Below are 19,589 nucleotides of genomic sequence, written 5' to 3' on the forward strand. Positions count from 1 at the left end.
ATCCTATTTAGTAGTAGATTTTCTGTGGACTCTGTTATAATAGGTGGTTTATAATAAACTCCTATTAATAATTTATTATTGTTTTTGCCTCCATGTATTTCTACCCACAGTGACTACACATGTTCACGTCCCTCACTTATATCTTCTCGTACTATGGGCTTTAGACAGGACTTTACATAAAGGAAGACGTCTTCCCCTCTCCGATTTTGGCGATCTTTTCTAGACAGACTCTAACCCTGAACATTAACTGCCCAGTCATAGCTATCATCCAGCCATGTCTCAGTTATTCCTATTATGTCATAGTCCTCCTTACACATCACTAATTCCAGTTCTCCAGTTTTATTAGTCAGGCTTCTGGCATTAGTATACAAACATTTAAGAGGTTTATGTATATTTTTTACCCTACACCTTTCCTTATGAACTGTTCTAGTCCCTCAATTCATTCCTCCCCCAGTCACATTACATTGCCCCTGGTCTCTATCTGCACTATCTTCCCCTACTATAATGTAATTACCCTCCCCAGTCCCTAGTTTAATCACTCCTACAACCTTCTATCCATCTTCTCCTTCAACACAACTGCCCCTTCACCATTGAGGTGCAGTCCATCCCTACGATAGAGCCTGTAGCCGAGAGAGAAGTCGGCCCAGTTCTCCAGGAACCCAAACCCTTCCTTCCTACACCAGTTCTTGAGCCACTTGTTTACCTCCCTAATCTCCTGCTGCCTTTCTTGTGTGGCTCGTGGTACCGGCAATATTTTGGAAAATACAACTTTTCAGGTCCTTGCCCTAAGCTTTTGACCTAAATCCCTAAAATCCTTTTTAAGCTCTTCAGGACACATGACGTACCGGTACGGCACGTTGTCATGGTACTTAAGGACACATGACGTACCGGTATGTCATGTGTATTTCCGATCACCGCCGCCCGACGGGCAGTGATGGGAACAAGGTGCCTGCTCAAATCGTTGAGCAGGCACCTTGGCTAAATGAGCGGGGGAATCCTGCGGTTGGCGGCTTTTACCTGTGGTTGCGGCGGTGATTGGGCGTGCCATCGGGTCCCTATGCGGCTGTAGGAGAGACCCGATGACATGGAAGGCAGCAAGATGCCTACGGAATGCATCGCGCTGCCTTCCGGTGATGAGCCTGTGAGATCCAGCCCCCTGGATCTCACAGGCCGGAAGCTGTATGAGTAATACACAAAAAAAGTTGAAAAAAATTAGTTTTCCCCCCAAAAATGTTTAAGTTTCAAGTAAAAATAAACAAAAACATCATTTTCCCCAAATAAAGTTTAAAAAAATTGGTAATAAATAGGGTGGAAAAAGAAAGTAGACATATTAGGTATTGCCACGTCCGTATCGACTGGCTCTATAAACATATCACATGAACTAACCCCTGATATGAACACCGTCAAAAAATAAAAAATAAAAACTGTGCTAAATAAACCATTTTTTGTCACCTTACATCACAAAAAGTGTAATAGCAAGCGATCAAAAATTCACACGCACCCCAAAATAGTGCCAATCAAACCATCATCTCATCCCGCAACAATAATACCCTACCCAAGATAATCGCCCAATACCCTACCCAAGATAAAACTGAAAAAACTATGGCTCTCAGACTATGTAAACACAAAAACATGTTTTCTTTTGTTTCAAAAATGAAATCATTGTGTAAAACTTACATAAATAAAAAAAAGTATACATATTAGATATCGCCGCGTCCATGACAACCTGGTCTGTAAAAATACAACATGATCTAACCTGTCAGATGAATGTTGTAAATAACAAAAAATAAAAACTGTGCTAAAACAGCTATTTCTTGTTACCTTGCCTCACAAAAAGTGTAATATAGAGCAACCAAAAATCATATGTACCCTAAAATAGTACCAACAAATCTGCCACCCTATACCATAGTTTCTAAAATGGGGTCACTTTTTGGGAGTTTCTACTCTAGGGGTGCATAAGGAGGGCTTCAAATGGGACATGGTGTCAAAAAACTAGTCCAGCAAAACCTGCCTTCCAAAAACCGTATGGCATTCCTTTCCTTCTGCGCACTTCCGTGTGCCCGTACAGCGGTTTACCACCACATATGAGGTGTTTCTGTAAACTGAACAATCAGAGCCATAACTATTGAGTTTTGTTTGGCTGTTAACCCCTGCTTTGTAACTGGAAAAAAATTATGAAAATGGAAAATCTGCCAAAAAAGTGAAATTTTGAAATTCTATCTCTATTTTCCATTAATTCTTGTGGAACACCTAAAGGGTTAACAAAGTTTTTAAAATCATTTTTGAATACCTTGAGGGGTGTAGTTTCTAGAATGGGGTCATTTTTGGGTTGTTTCTATTATGTAAGCCTTACAAAGTGACTTTTGGACCTGAACTGGTCCTTGAAAAGTGGGTTTTGGAAATTTTCTGAAAAATTTTAAGATTTGCTTCTAAACTTCTAAGCCTTGTAACATCCCCAAAAATGTAAAATGTAATTCCCAAAATGATCCAAACATGAAGTAGACATATGGGGAATGTAAAGTAATAATTATTTTTGTAGGTATTACTATGTATTATAGAAGTAGAGAAATTAAAACTTGGAAATTTGCAATTTTTTTAAAAAAATCTGTAAATTTTGTATTTTTTTATAAATAAAAATGATTTTTTTTTACTTCATTTTACCAGTCATGAAGTAAAATATGTGATGAAAAAACATTCTCAGAATGGCCTGGATAAGTCAAAGCATTTTAAAGTTATCAACACTTAAAGTGACACTGGTCAGATTTGCATAAAATGGCCTGGTCCTTAAGGTGAAATAAGGCTGTGTCCTAAAGGGGTTAAGGATGCTCCACCTACCTCTAACATTGTCATTGGTTCTGATATGGACCATGACCGCTGGATCTTCTCCAGCCCCTCCCAGTAATCTTTCAACCCGATCTGCAATGTGTCGAGCGCCAAGACAACACACCGTTTGACTATCCCGGTCTTTGTGACAGATTGCCCTATCTGTACCCCTAATAATTAAGTCTCCCACTACCAGCACCTGTCTGGTATGCCCTGCTCTCCTAGTCCCCTGCTTACTGGAGTCGACATTCCCCTGACTGGCAGAGGAAGTGTCCGGCTGCAGCAGTCCTCTCTCTGAACTGACATCCCCCTCATCTGCCAACCTTGCAAAGTTGTTGGGGTGTGTCAGATCAGGGCTAGCCTCCCTGGCACTCCCCCCTCTACCCCGCTTTCTAACTGTTACCCAGCTAGCTACCTCACTTTCCTCAGCCTCCTCACTACCACCAGCACCCCATCTACCCTAAAGAGTGCTTGCTCAGTGGGCAGCAAACTTTTTTTCAAATTGTCAATGCCTCTCAGTGTTGAAACTCGCCTGTTCTTTTTAGATACTCTGCAATTTGCTCATATTTTGAACAAATATCTGCACCCTCAAATGGCTGTTCCAGGACTGCATACATTAGACAAAAGTGAACCTCTTAATCCCCTAGACAACAATAATTCCCAATATGTGCCCCTCATAGTAATGATACCCACATTTGTGCCCCCTATACAGTAATATTGTCCATTTGTGCCCACGAATGAGTATAATGCCCAGGGTTTATGTTTTTTAAAGCAATAGTGCCCCTTTGCCCCCCCATCCTAAAAAGTAAAAATGCATCCTAGAAATTAACAAAGGTGTGGGGATACAACAGAGGTTGGTATTACTGCTATTACAGGGGATGTTATTAATAATACACTATTTTGTCTATTAAAAGAGGGTATGAGCACACCGTCCTACACTCTTCATAAGACTACTTTCACACTAGCGTTTTATTTTTCCAGTATTGAGTTCCGTCAAAGGGGCTCAATACCAGAAAAAAAACTCTTCAGTTGTGTCCCCATTCATTGTCAATGGGGACAAAACTGAACTGAACAGAACGGAATGCTCCAAAATGCATTCCGTTCTATTTAGTTGTGTTCCCATAAAGGAGGGCAAACCGCAACATGGTGTAGTTTGCTTTCCGTCCTGGGATGCGCAGCAAGGCATTTTATCTGACACAATCTGCCATAAATAGAAAACAAATCTGTCCTCAATTGACTTTCAATGGAGTTCATAACGCATCCATCTTGGCAATGTTAAAGATAAAACAACCGGATCCGTTCATAACGGTTGTATTATCAGTAACGGAAGCGTTTTTGCTGAACCCTGCCGGATCCAGTAAAAACACTAGTGTGAAAGTAGCCTCAGTCAGACCTCAGACCAGAAAAAAATATTAAAAATTAAACCTCAGACCAGACAACTGATTCTGCTGCATATACTACATGCCTGTTCCCTTGGCTTCTCTTCAGCTCTGGGCAGCATAGTCCTTGGTCCTGATGTCAGGGCATTGTGTGTGGCACTGTAAATGCTGATGTTGGGTAGCATTGGGACAGCACCCAACCAGAAGAGGAACCAAGATGATACTGTAAGTATACTTTCATGATGGTCTTCCCTTATGGAGGGAGTCTTTACCTTTCACTGCTTTTCAGCTGCCCGTCTGTTCATTGCCATGTCCAAGCAGCCAAACAGCAGTGTTGAAGCAGGGGGTGCTTTTGAGGATGGGGATCCTGGACAATTGTCCAACTGTTTTGCTTATTGGTTGATAGGAAATGGCAAAGGAATCAGCAACATTTTCCCAATCTATTAAGACATGGTTCAGCAACCTCCAGTCCTCCAGCTGTTTTGAAACTACAACTCCCACCATGCACACTTCCTTGGCTGTTTTTTGAACTCCCACAGAAATGAATGCAGCATGCCAGGAGTTGTCGTTTCACAACAGCTGGAGTGCCAGAGGTTGCTGATCTCTGTACTAAGACATGCATTCATCTTCGTTTACAGTGGGGACGAGATTGTCTCCTGTTTACTTGTTTCATTCACTTCTAGGTTTAGTGCTTTACAAGTGAAATGAGCCCAGTTTGCCTTTGCAAGTAATATTGATGCTGAATGTCATTATCACTTCTTTTAGCACACATCTATAATTAGATCAAATAACCCTATATCATCATTTATTATATTAAGCTGTCACCAGGTGAAATTCATACATCTAACAAGTGCAAAGAAGAGGTGAGCATAAGTATCTAACAGCTCTAGTATATAATACACATAAGAAAGACACCACTGAGTCACTGGAAAATAGCAAATGGAAACATAAAGTCATTACAACATTCAAGGTCCCTATAAAGTCCTGGTGACAGACTTTTGTATCTTACTCTTTGTCATTAAGACTGAGCTACATGGTCTCTAAAATGCACAATGTCAAATGTAATAGTGTTGGTCGAGCACCAAAGTGCTCATGTAGAACACTTCCCGATGCTCTACAGAGCACCCAAGCACAATGGACGTCAGTGGGAGAACCCAGGCATTAAACCACGCACCCCCTTCTCTAAAGAGGGAAGGATGTCAGGACTCTAGTTTGGTTTAGGAGTCCCTGCTCTGACTCCATATACAGCTATGTCTGTATATGGAATCAGTGCTTGGGGACACCCAGTGTATATAATTTAGCCTCCATTTCTGAAAAGTTTCTGGTGGGATTTAAACTCCTCAAACAACTTTCTACATTACTGTCCAGAATGTTAACCACTACACTGTAGAGCTGCATAGCGAGCTGCTTAAAATAATGTGATAAAATATGAGACTTCTGCTGTATAGGACTACTTGCTGTATAAGTATTCCTATACAGCAGAAGTCTCATATTATTATTATTTTTTGTTATATATAATATAATATATTATAATATATGTAAATACATTATGGCTAAAACATCAATAGTAGTTTCCCACATATTATACATTCATATATATCAGAGTATGATTATATAGCTGTATAGGAATATAGGAATACTTGCTGTATTCGTATACAGCAGAAGTCTTTTTTTTTTTTTTTTTTTTTTTTTTTTTAAGTAACTAGCAGTGCAGCTCTACAGTGTAGTGTTTAACATTCTGGGCTGTAATGTAGAAGGTTGTAAGTTTGAATCCCACCAGAAACTTTTCAGAAATAGAGGCTAAATTTAATTTAAACATATATATATTTAAGTTTTTAGCCATAATATATTTAAATATATTGTATATATTTGAAATATATAATATATGCAAATATATTATGGCTAAAAACAAATATATATATTTCGATTAAATGTAACTTCTATTTCTGAAAAGTTTCTGATTTGAACACACAACCTTCTACACTACAGCCCAGAATATTAACCACTACAGTGTAGAGCTGCGTGGCCATTTGCTTAAAAAAATAACATAAAATAATATATATATAGTACAGACCAAAAGTTTGGACACACCTTCTCATTCAAAGAGTTTTCTTTATTTTCATGACTATGAAAATTGTAGATTCACACTGAAGGCATCAAAACTATGAATTAACACATGTGGAATTATATACATAACAAAAAGGTGTGAAACAACTGAAAATATGTCATATTCTAGGTTCTTCAAAGTAGCCACCTTTTGCTTTGATTACTGCTTTGCACACTCTTGCCATTCTCCTGATGAGCTTCAAGAGGTAGTCACCTGCAATGGTTTTCACTTCACAGGTGTGCCCTGTCAGGTTTAATAAGTGGGATTTCTTGCCTTATAAATGGGGTTGGGACCATCAGTTGCGTTGTGGAGAAGTCAGGTGGATACACAGCTTATAGTCCTACTGAATAGACAGTTAGAATGTGTATTATGGCAAGAAAAAAGCAGCTAAGTAAAGAAAAACAAGTGGCCATCATTACTTAAAGAAATGAAGGACAGTCCGTCTGAAAAATTGAGAAAACTTTAAAAGTGTCCCCAAGTGCAGTCACAAAAACCATCAAGCGCTACAAAGAAACTGGCTCACATGCGGACCGACCCATGAAAGGAAGACCAAGAGTCACCTCTGCTGCGGAGGATAAGTTCATCTGAGTCACCAGCCTCAGAAATCTCAGGTTAACAGCAGCTCAGATTAGAGACCAGGTCAATGCCACACAGAGTTCTAGCAGCAGACACATCTCTAGAACAACTGTTAAGAGGAGACTGTGTGAATCAGGCCTTCATGGTAGAATATCTTCTAGTAAACCACTGCTAAGGACAGGAAACAAGCAGAAGAAACTTGTTTGGGCTAAAGAACACAAGGAATGGACATTAGACCAGTGGAAATCTGTGCTTTGGTCTGATGAGTTTGGACACATCAGACCAAAGCGCAGATTTCCACTGGTCTAATGTCCATTCCTTGTGTTTTTTAGCCCAAACAAGTCTCTTCTGCTTGTTTCCTGTCCTTAGCAGTGGTTTCCTAGCAGATATTCTACCATAAAGGCCTGATTCACACAGTCTCCTCTTAACAGTTGTTCTAGAGATGTGTCTGCTGCTAGAACTCTGTGTGGCATTGACCTGGTCTCTAATCTGAGCTGCTGTTAACCTGCGATTTCTGAGGCTGGTGACTCGGATGAACTTATACTCCGCAGCAGAGGTGACTCTTGGTCTTCCTTTCCTGGGGCGGTCCGCATGTGAGCCAGTTTCTTTGTAGCACTTGATTTGTGACTGCACTTGGGGACACTTTCAAAGTTTTCCCAATTTTTCAGACTGACTGTCCTTCATTTCTTTAAGTAATGATGGCCACTTGTTTTTCTTTACTTAGCTGCTTTTTTCTTGCCATAATACACATTCTAACTGTCTATTCAGTAGGACTATAAGCTGTGTATCCACCTGACTTCTCCACAACGCAACTGATGGTCCCAACCCCAATTATAAGGCAAGAAATCCCACTTATTAAACCTGACAGGGCACACCTGCGAAGTGAAAACCATTTCAGGTGACTACCTCTTGAAGCTCATCAAGAGACTGCCAAGAGTGTGCAAAGCAGTAATCAAAGCAAAAGGTGGCTACTTTGAAGAACCTAGAATATGACATATTTTCAGTTTTTTTCACACTTTTTTGTTATGTATATAATTCCACGTGTGTTAATTCATAGTTTTGATGCCTTCAGTGTGAATCTACAATTTTTCATAGTCATGAAAATAAAGAAAACTCTTTGAATGAGAAGGTGTGTCCAAACTTTTGGTCTGTACTGTATATATTGTGAGAAGGCACAAGGTGCCATAATAGATGATAGATACGTGTCACCGAGGTGCCTGGCCTCAGTGAAATGAACCAGTAATGTTTTGTCAGTAACCCTAGGTTACTGACAGTTGCTAGAAGTAGTTTAGCTGCTAGCTGCAGCTGATCCGGGCCGGGTTTCATTGAAGAAGTCAAAGTGTAGGGTGGGATGACTACTCTCACGTATCCAGGCCAGGTGTTAGCTGACCTATTTAAGCCAGGAATCCTAGGAGAGCTGGGGGTGTGGTTCCTATTCTGGAAATGTAACAGACTGGGAGTAAAGCTGTGTGGTGTGTTGCTGTGGATAAGCCTGCCATTGCCAACTCTTTTCCCCCCTCTGCAGCGGGTGGTGGAACTCTCACTCTGGAACTACAGAGGACTGTGAGTTGTACCATTTCATATGGACTGTGTTTCTTTGTGTTTACCCGCTGAAGTAAGCGAGCATTTGTTAAGTCTGTGTTGAACAAAATAAAAGACTATTGTTTAAATGACACCCGAAGTCACTGTTTGAGCTGATCCCCACAATATATAACATTCTGGGCTGTAATGTAGAAGCTTGTGAGTTCAAATCCCGCCAGAAACTTTTCAGAAAAAGAGGCTAAATTAGATTTAAATACACTGACTTGAGCTTCGGACTCAAGCACACGTGATATTAGGCCCAGCAGAGCGATCCTTGAGCCGAACTGGTGTTTGGCCGAGCATGCTCGCCCAACACTAGTAATAAATGTAACTTATACAGTTTGATGCCCTGAAAGACCATTTTAGAACTACAGTGCTGTCAAAAAGTATTTGCTTCCTTTCCAGTTTCTTCTATCCTTGCAACTTTGTCACATTTGACTGTTTCAGATCATCAAACAACTTTTAATATTAGACACTGGTCTTAATAAAGGCCCATAGCAGCCGGTGGTTCCAGCACCAGTTCTAAATACAAGACAGCTTCTGGGCTGTCTTACATTTAGACAATTTTCTATGCCTAAAACAGGCATAGACCTGGAGTGAGCAGATAAGAGTCGCAGATAGCGGTGTAGCTGACCATTGTGTCGTCATCTGCACCTGGAATACATCTATTTTAGGCATATTTCAGATTAGTAAATGACCCCCAAAATTCAGACAAATAATGTTCAGCACGATCTGGCCCTAGGTAAAAAATTAATTGTGCCCTTAGGTACTAAAATAAGCCAAGTGTGATTACGGACAGGTATGTTTTTTTTTTTTGTTTTTTTTTTAGCTGTCCAAATAATTTTTTTATTTAAATTTCGAATACAAAGCAGATCCATAGAAATGGAGATAACACATTATTCTAGCTCTAAACATAGTAATTACAATTCTTTTTCCTTTTCTCTTCCCTTCCCCTCCCCCCCCCCACCCTCCACGTGGGGACGCGAGAAAAAAAAAAAAAAAAAAAAAAGGAAATTTAAACACCTCCAACACTAAAGCAGCCAATTTTTCCATACCTGGTCGAGATTTAATGACCTTTTTTTATGATTCTTCATCACTCGTTCTTCTTTAATTAAATTATCTATCATTTTTCTCCATTGTCCCGCTGTCGGTAAGTCTACTTTTATCCATTTCCTTAGTATAAGTAATCTGGCCTGGAATAGTACTTTATTCAGAACCAGTCGTGTTTTTTTATTTAGCTTCAAATGTTCAGTTGCCCCTAAGATACAAATTATTGGATCTCTGGGCAGTCGAACCTTCAAAAGCAAAGATACGGTTTCCATTATTTCTGTCCAATATCTATGGAGCTTGGGACATCTCCAAAAGCAATGTATTAAGTCGGCTCTCTCCTCCCAACATTTTGGACACTTATCTGTTGCTTTCACTCCCATTCTTTTCAACATCCATGGAGATCGGTGTAATCTGTGTACTATAAAGAATTGTGAGATTTTATGTGAGCCCCTATCCGAGATTGTCGCATAATTTTTGAGAGCATCTTTCCAATTATCTTCTGTAAGGGAATCTAGATCCTTTTCCCATTTTCCTACAGCAAGCATTGTAATCGTTTTTCTCTTACCTTCCATCAAAAGCCTATATCTCCTTGCGGTTGTTCCTCCTCCTTCCCCTACTGCAGTAAACTTATCCAACCTGTCTGATTTTTCCCTCCTATACCTATCCTCCTGGACCACTGTCCGCAATGCATTCCTGAGTTGAAGATATTTATAGGTGTCAGTATGGGGGATCCCAAATTCCAGCACCATTGTATTAAAGTCCTTCAGCTTATCTTCCTCGAAGATCTGGTCTAAATATATCATTCCTTTTTTCCCCCAGTCTATATAGTCCCTTATTGTTTCTAATTCTTTTAAATAAAAATTTTTCCATATCGGTGTATATTTCAAAAACCCTTTAATCTCCAATATCTTTTTAATTTCCCCCCATACGTGTTCTATTAGATTTAATATCCTATTGTCAGAATTTTTTTTACCCAAAAAACCAGACTCCAACACCTCTAAGTGATTTCCTCCCTCTTTCCAACCCCATCTATTTAATTCTTGCCTACCCACTTGACTATCTAAACTACCCTTTATATTCCCATATTGAGTTATTAAATAGTATAGAAACAAATTGGGGACTGCTAATCCTCCCTCCTGCACTGGAAGCTGAAGGACTTCCTTCTTTATTCGAGGGATCGCACCCTTCCAAATAAAGTCCCCCATTAGTCTATCAAATAGTTTGAAGGTAGTCTGCGGTACTCTAACTGGGGCATTTTGAAGCACATACAGTATCTTTGGGAGAAAGACCATTTTTATTAAATTTACCCTACCTTGGATTGACATTGGCAGTCGTTTCCATATGTGTATTTTCGTTCTTAGTTCTCTTACTAAGGGAAGGACATTTAGCTTTTCATATTCTTCTATGTTTCCGGAGATTTGTATGCCGAGATATTTAAAATTTTCGTGTTTTTTGAGAGTATGCACCCGTGTATCTCCCTGTAATTGTCTATCTCCTAATAATAACATATGTGATTTCCCCCAATTTATCTTTAGACCAGAGAAGAACCCAAACTTATCTATTATCTCTATCACTCTGTTAAACTGGTCCCCAGTGTTTTGCAAAAAAAGTAATATATCGTCCGCATACATTAACAATTTTTCTTCTCCACCCGCGTATTGAAAACTTTTAATCTCCTTGTCATTTCTTATTATGGTTGCCAAGGGTTCGATTGCAATGGCAAATAGCAGTGGGGAGAGAGGGCATCCCTGCCTGGTGCCCCGAAATAGGGCAAAAGGCAGGGACAAGCTCCCGTCCACCACTACTCTAGCCCTGGGATTTAGATATATTAACTGAATCCACCCTATAAATCCTTCCCCTATACCAATTCGCCTTAATACTGCCCATAAATACTCCCATTCAATACAGTCAAATGCCTTTTGAGCATCCAGTGAGAGTATCGCTTTATCCCCTGCATCCAGTCTGTTGGCTTCAATATTGAGAAATAGCCTTCTTATATTGGAGTATATTGTTCTACCCGGTATAAATCCTGTCTGATCTTTATTTATTATTCCTTTAATGACCCTTGAAAGCCTGTCCGCTAGGACTTTTGCGAGAATTTTAACATCCGTGTTCAACAGGGATATTGGCCTGTATGAGCCGGGATCTGTTGGTTCTTTTCCTTTTTTTGGGATTAGTGTGATAATTGCTTCCTTCATAGAATTCGGTAGGTCACCCAGTTTTTGAGCTTCATCCAGTGTTATCTTTAATTCTTGTACCAAAACCTGGGAAAAGGTTTTATATATTTCAAAGGGGAGCCCGTCCCCACCCGGTGCTTTCTCGGATTTAACCTTCCCTAGAGCTAGATTTATTTCTGCCACCGTTATTTCTTTTTCCAAATATTCTTTTTGGGATTTAGATATCCTACTGAGGGCAATCTCATCCAAGTAAAAATCTAACTCTTGTTTTGAGTATTGTACCCTAGACTTATATAACTCTAAGAAGTGCTCCCAAAACACTTTTTTAATACCTTCAGGTGTGGTGATTAGTTTACCCGTTTTATCTTTAATTGCACCTATCCATGATTTCCCTTTTTGATTTCTCACTATATTTGCTAATATTTTGCCAACCTTTTCACCCTCCGAGGCTAGTTGGATGCCTTGAAGGAGCAATTCATTCCTACTTTTCTCTAATTGATAAATCTTCATCTTTTCCTGTTCTTCCTCCCAGACTCTCTTATTTAGTACAGTAGGATTTCTCATACTTGCCATCCCTGCCTCTTGCAATTTTTTCTCCAATGCCTTCCCATTCTCTCTAGTTCTTTTTTTCCAGTAGTTTACCCTTTTGAACAAAATTCCCCTCAAAAAAGCCTTGAAAGTGTCCCAAACCACAAGTCTACCAGCAGAACCGTTATTTTCCATAAAAAAATTTTTTAGTTCCTCAATTATACTCTCTGTATCTGAAATCAATGGCAGCCAATGAGAGTTGAATTTAAACACTGACAGAGTATTATCTTTATTCAAATCCAGCTCAACCACCATTGCATTATGGTCTGACAGAGCCATGGGTATATATTTTGTCGTAATCCTATTTTGGGACATTAAATTTTTATTTCCAAAGGTCATATCTATTCTCGACCAAGTTTGGTGTGTTTTTGAATAGCAAGAATATCTAATTTCATCCGGGTGCTGAACCCTCCAAACATCTACCCAATTGAATTCATTGGCTACCTTACATAAGTCTACATTTTGTACTCCTCCCCCCCTGCTAGATGTCCTATCCCTGAGTGGATCCATAACCGCATTGTAATCGCCCACCGCAATCAATATACATTCCTGTTTGTTTAACATAAATCTATACAGTTGATACAGAACATCTGGTTTATATGGTGGTGGAATATATATATTTGCAATTACAGTTTTAATCCCTTCTAAATAACAATATAAAAAGAGATATCTGCCATCATCGTCGGCCTCACGTGCCAAAAGTTCAAACTTAATCTTATTATGTACCAAAATAGAGACCCCTCTAGAATAGGTGGTATATACGGAATGATATGCCGCCACTACCCATCCCCTCTCTAACCATCTTACTGATTCCTTATCCAAATGTGTCTCCTGGAGGCAGATGACGGCTGGCAGAAACCTCTTCATCCACTCAAGGATAGCAAATCTTTTAACCTTCTCACGGAGCCCCCTCACATTCAGCGAAAGGATCCTAACCATCTAACAGAGGGGGAGGAGAAAAGAAAAGAAAAGAAAAAAAAAAAAAAAAATTTCTCCACGTCCCCACCACCCCATATATGCCCTCCCCTCAATATAGTCCCCCCTTCTGCTGGCCAGCAGTCTGGGCGACTCCATAACTTAGCGTGACTCCTATCACCCCCCGCCCCCCACCACCAGCCTCAAAGACCCTCTCCATCCGCCCATTCACTAACTTCCTCCGGAGTCTGAAAAAATGAGGTCTTGCCTTTATATTCCACCCTTAACTTCGCCGGAAAAAGTAAGCTATACTTTATGCCTGCCTCCCTTAATCTTTTTTTGACCGACATGTACTCTCTTCTTTGCGCATTGGTGCTAAATGAGTAATCTGGAAAAAGTTTGATCTTTACCCCTTGTATATAATATTTTTCCGAGGTTCTTGCGTCAGATAATATTTCATCTCGATCTTTAGATAATAAGAATTTCACCAGTATGGATCTGGGATAATCCCCTGGCGCCCTATTTTTGGTGGGGACCCTATGTGCTCTTTCAACAGAAAACAGGGGAGAAAGGGTACCTTCTTTACTATTTTCCCTGAACCACTTTTCCATAAATTCAGTACAATTTCCTCCTTCCGCTCGCTCTGGGATCCCCACACATCTTATGTTAGCTCTTCTTGATCTATCCTCCTGGTCTACCAATTTTTGTTCCATCTTAGCATTTGTTTGTTTTAAATGAGCCACCTCCTTCTCTAATTTCTGTACAGATTCCTCTAGGGTGGGAATCCTTTTTTCCATCTCTTGTAGGCGCTGTCTTACTTTTTCCATCTCGGCTCTAATAACCATAACATCCGTCTGCACTGCCCCAAGCTGGGTTACTAAATTACCCATTAAATTTTCCATCCTTGAGACAGTGCAGAGTATATCCTGCACCATTTTTACGTCCGTTTCTGTATATGTCACTGGTGTTCCCCTATCCCCCTCCCCCCCCTCCACTGGCGTCTCCTGTGTCAACTCCTGTACTCTGGCGTCCGCCATTTTTTCTTTTTGTGGGGATCTAAGCCCAGGTGAACTCGGGACCAGGTACTTATTGAGACCCGCTTGTTTGGGCCCACTTTCAACCCCTCCTGCTGATCGCCTAGTAGTACCCCCCATGGGGCCACGCTGCTCCTCCCTTCTTTTCGACGGCATTCCAAGATCCCTTCCCTCTTTTCTTAATCCTCTTTCACCCTTTCTTTTTCTTTTATTCTCCCCTTCTTCCCCTTTCCCTTCCTATTCTTTCTGTCTCCCTTCCCTTCCTCCTTCCTTTTATTTCTTTCCCTTTTCCCCCCCCCCTATTCCTTTCTTCCCTTCTACCCCTTTTTTTTTTTTTTTCCCCCCCTACCCCCTCTCCCTCCCACCCCCTTTCCTTCCCTCTTCCAAATACAATCAATCAATAAATTACTTCCATATTTAGATACGCAAACTAGTTCAGAGAGAAAGAAAAGAAAGAAAAGAAGTCCATAATATCAGCAGAATCCAGCCGAGAGAAGAGAGGCTTCTTAAGGGGTTTGGGGGTCGAGATCTAGACTCCCAACGTATAGGCGATATAATCCGATGGCAGATTAGTTCGGAGGACTGTAGTACAGTTAAATATCTTGAGGGGGGTATAGGGATTTCAATCGGGATTATTGGAATTTGTTGAATGTAGCACGGCACATCCCGAACCCCCTCCCCCACTCTATCCTTTTTTTTTTTTTTTTATTCGATTCCGATCACACTGACGCAGTCCACTCTCAATAGCTGTCTGCAGATCTCTCAGTGCAGGATTTACTTCTGTCACTCCACAACAACTTCAATCTGCACCCCCATAGTTACAACCACGTTCACAGCAAAAAAATTGACACTCTGTCAGCTGCAGTCCCATGGGTACGCAACAGGGGCTCCCAGCATCACCACAAGAGCCTGTGGACAGTCCTCCACTTTCAGACAACTAAAGTGGCCCCCCTTTCAAACACTACAAGCGGAGTTGACCTCACCGCTCCAAGGCCAGCAAATGTCAGCGAGAGTCAATGGGGGTTAATATAATTCAGGAATTCAGGATTCTTGATTCAGTATAAGTCAAAACAAATAGGGCAGGATCTCAGGGACCAAGCGCCCCCCTTACATCATCTCCACCAGTGCCAGGACCCCACCACTTCACCATCAGCAGGCACGTGCCGTCCAGGGGCTCCCCTTTAGCACAAATGGTTAGTGCCCTATGTTCCGACCCCAGCAACCTTCGTCCCGCCAGTGCCTCTTTTTTTTTTTTTTCTCTTCACACAACTAGAGCTGCAATAGCTCACTGCTCACCACCCAACGGCTCGGATCTTCAGGGACAGAAGTCGGACAAAAATCGGACACCGGCGTCAAACTCTGGGGTAATCAGGGAGGCGGTCAGGGCGGCCACAGCCTTTGTACATCGCTGTGATGGACGGCGAGCTAGCGTGGGCTGCGGCGGTCAGGCATTCCGGGCGGTGGTACGAGCGGCCAGCGGCCGGCGTACAGGAGAGGCGGGGGGGCGGAGCCCTAGCGTCCCACGTCAGACGCTCTCACGCATCCTGCATGTTCTGGACAGGTATGGTTACTGTGCCGTGTCATAAAAAATTTAAAAATCTGCCTAGCCATTTAGGCCAACAATTTTGACTTGTTTGTAGCTGGCTCCAGTGTAGACTGATTAGGCACCATCAGCAATCATATTCTCATTGGATTTTCTATAATGTCTAATATTGTTACATGAACGGCTGGCCTCAAAGCCCTTATACACATTAAGTTATTGTCGGTCAAATGTGCCATTTCCGGTGTGGTTGGTGGACAATGTAATGTGTATGGGAGTCTCCTGACTCCATGTTGCAGTAAAGAACCGTGCTGCCAATTAGCACACAGCTGCCTTTCATTTAACAATGAAGACTGCACTTTAAAGTCGGTCTTCATGGTTAATGGCTGCATGGCACCTTTAATGCACCTTTAAACAGGGGCTGTTGCTAATATGGGATTTGGCTGGTTAAGTGGGGGGACAATATGCTTATTATTGCTGTTTTTGCTGTAATCTCCTGCAGGTTATTTGACAGTAAGCACAGAATATTAATCAGCTCTGGCAAAACCACTTCTCCAATTGCAGTGCTCTACTGCCCTACAGGCATCTGCTTTTCCTTCTTTTCCACATCATCTAATATCTGTGAGAATATGTCATCAGGAACATCTATCTCCTCCCCTTGCTGACTTTTCTAGGACATGGAGACTTTAAAGGATGATTCAGAAGAAGTTCTGTCAGCAAAACATGAGTATGGTCTTCATTAAGACCTGGCCCCACATTATAGGTGATCTTGCATTACTGAGTTTCTTAGTTTCACTTTGTAACATGTGCAGCCACCATTTTAGGAAAAACTGATTCGTTACCATGAAGTGCGAGGAAATTCAGATTTGTTGTAAATCTATGTTTTCCTAAACTTTAGACCGAATTCCACTTTGCTTTGCTCAACACTTGAAGTATCGGGCATGTTGAATTAAAAAGCCTTTTGTTCTCAGGGATATCAACAGCAACTGGAAGTGTTTGGCAACGGCTTTCTTGTCTCAGACATAGAAAACCCATACACACTAGGCTGACGACATATTTGTATGGGTTTGTTGTGTGCCTTTGGCTGAATAAGTGTTTGGTCAAGAGCTATTGAAGGTGTTTAGGAGGTACTTTTATATTCATGTAGCTTCTGTACAGTCCAGGGCTGTGACCATTCTTTTAAACTTAAAGCTAGAATGCTCAATTAATTTTTCTTCTAGCTTTGTTTTCCAAATACGCTAAGAGCATTATGCCATAGCCTTTGAAGTTAAAAGTGCAGTACAAACAAAAAGCATTATAAAAAATAGACCTTTTATCTGTGTTAGATGAAAAGATTTAAGGTGATAACATAGTGGGGAGGGACCCTCAAGACATTCAATAGTGCAAATTTCTCAGTACATGTTTATTGACTTTATTCCACATGATAAATGTGCAGAATTATCATTTATGCAGTCAAATACAGTATAACTATACTGGCAAACTCTGCAGCTGCAACCTTTATTGATACATGCGACACAAGATATGAAAATATTTTAGGGACTATAAACTATGGGGGTCATTTATTAAGGTGCCAGTCTTAATAAGCCCCTGTGATGGTGGTGGATCTGCCAAAGTTATGAAGAGGTGCCGGTCTCTACATAACCTTGGCACATCCAGTGCTGGTCTAAATGTAAGTCAGCTTCCTTGCTGGCTTACATTTAGACCATTTTCTATTGTCTAAAAGTCACAGACTGTGGCGCAAATAACCTTTGCACCGCCATCTACACCAGGAATACACCTAATATAGACGTATATCTGATTGTAAATGACCCCCTGTGTTTTATATTGGTTTAGAGATGAGTGAATTTTTTTAAAATTAGCTTCAGGTCCAATTCTTCTGAATCGACTATGTGATTTGATGTGGGTACAAATCAATTCTACCCAAATTGATAGTGCTTCAAACACCTGGAAAACTATTTTTCTTTCTATCTCTCTCTCTCTCTATTTTTCTCTGTCTCTCTCTCTCTCTTCAAGAACTTTCCTGAACTGAATCTCACAAAAATCTGATTTTAACATTTTTTTTTAAATTTGAGTCAAATTTTGACACTTAAGAATTGATTTGCTCCTATCTAGCTTAGAACCTTTAGAATTATAAATGTGTAGTTATTTTGTATACTTATCTGCTCCCTGCTGCTCCCTGCTGTAAGTATAAGTCTCCTCAGAGGTCCCGTTGGGTGGGTGGGACGCTTAAAACAAAATGGTAGACATCCCCTTTGTGGGCATATTACATGGGGCCTTAACTTCCTTAGTGGGTAAACATTTATTCCTAATCATTGGCCAATGTAAACCTATGCAGTGATCAAATGACAAACCACAATTTGTTCATTTGTCATTACTTGCACCTATAGTGCAGTCATTGTTTGTCGGCAGTCTATCTACTTACGTAAAGAGGCATTTGCCTGTCATTTGTAATCAAAGCATGCAGAGATGAAGAAGTGATCACACAATGGAAAACAGTCGATTTTATTGAAGCATCTGAAAGCAAGTCTTGGGAACATTAAGGACTTGCTATTATTGGGAATCGGCACTCGTTCTAACAATCTGCTCATCTCAGTTTATTTAAATACATCCTCAGAATGAATCTTATATAAGAAGAGGACACATCTCATCAGATAGGGTTTGACTAAGAAATATTTAATATTACATTTAATCAGTCACCATAGGAGTGATTGTAGTCATTGCTGATGAATTTTAGGTTTTTATTTCCACAATAATCCCAACAATGAAATGTGTTGTTACTCTGAAATTACAATGGAGAGTCTCAATCTTTCTATTACAGAACATGAAAAGCATTGTCTATGCAAGAGTACAGATTATATGAATTTGCACTTCAAAGTAAAATGGTTTTATAATGAATACGTTCGAGAACTTCCTGCATTCAAGGATACCGTCCCAGAATATTCTCTGTAAGTCTTATTTCTGCGTTTTTAAATTAAATTACTACAGACAATAGATACAATGATAATATCAATTGTACATTTCAGTTCATATCTAAAATGTATGCAAAAGGATCACATGATACAGATGAATGTTGTTTTATGCTGGGGCTACATATTACCAGGCTTTCTCTGATTAAACGTCCTTCCAGTTTATTGTTCCTGTGTTTTTCACACTCTCTTTCAAAAAGCTTTATTTTCTTGAGTTTTGATTATTTGATTGTAAAGTTTGTATAAAAAGTATGTACTAGAGAATAATATCAGTCATATCTTATTATAAGGCAGCCGAATATTTAAAGGTAGCTAAATCTGCTCATCCAAACAGGCCTGTTTTGGACTACATCATGTAAAACAGGCCCCATCACTTTCTCAAGTTATAGTTGCCGCAAGTCTCAGGTGAGCAGAATGGAGCATGGGAATGGTAGTGGCTGTGAATACAATAAGTATTTACAGTGGCAATCCTCACACAGATGCTCCCTAGGACCAGGCCAGTTATAGGAGGGTACATCCCTCAGGGCACATCTTGATGGTGGTGCTCCTTTCTGATGGTAGTTGGGGTGCCCTTGGTGTTATGAGCGTTGTATGGGAGCAAGGCAGGAGATGTAGGTGTTGTGGCTGGCAAATGGTGATGGATTCAATAACCAGGCTGATTGTAAAAAATTAAAAAGTCTCTCTTCACTAAAGTGTAGATTGGGAGTTTTAGTAGATCCAGTTGTATCAAAACACAGTTACAAACAATTGACATTGCAAATCTTCCCAGAAAACAATGGATAAACGGGGTCATTTATTAAACTAAAATACTTTTCCCTGCTCACACCAGGTCTGAAATTGTGGGCATGGTGTG

General features: G+C 40.4%; 1 protein-coding gene across 3 annotated transcripts in view; it reads left to right on the forward strand.

The window, feature by feature from the left end:
• The window catches only part of UNC13C (unc-13 homolog C), a 908,495-nt gene that overhangs the window by 595,546 nt on the left and 293,360 nt on the right, over positions 1–19,589 (forward strand). For all 3 annotated transcript variants that reach the window (XM_044279668.1, XM_044279669.1, XM_044279667.1), the window contains one exon: positions 18,589–18,715. In XM_044279668.1, the coding sequence (XP_044135603.1) occupies positions 18,589–18,715 (127 nt within the window). The remainder of the gene's footprint in view (positions 1–18,588; positions 18,716–19,589) is intronic.

Source organism: Bufo gargarizans, chromosome 2 (assembly GCF_014858855.1).
Source record: "Bufo gargarizans isolate SCDJY-AF-19 chromosome 2, ASM1485885v1, whole genome shotgun sequence".
Classification (NCBI taxonomy): Eukaryota; Metazoa; Chordata; class Amphibia; order Anura; family Bufonidae; genus Bufo; species Bufo gargarizans.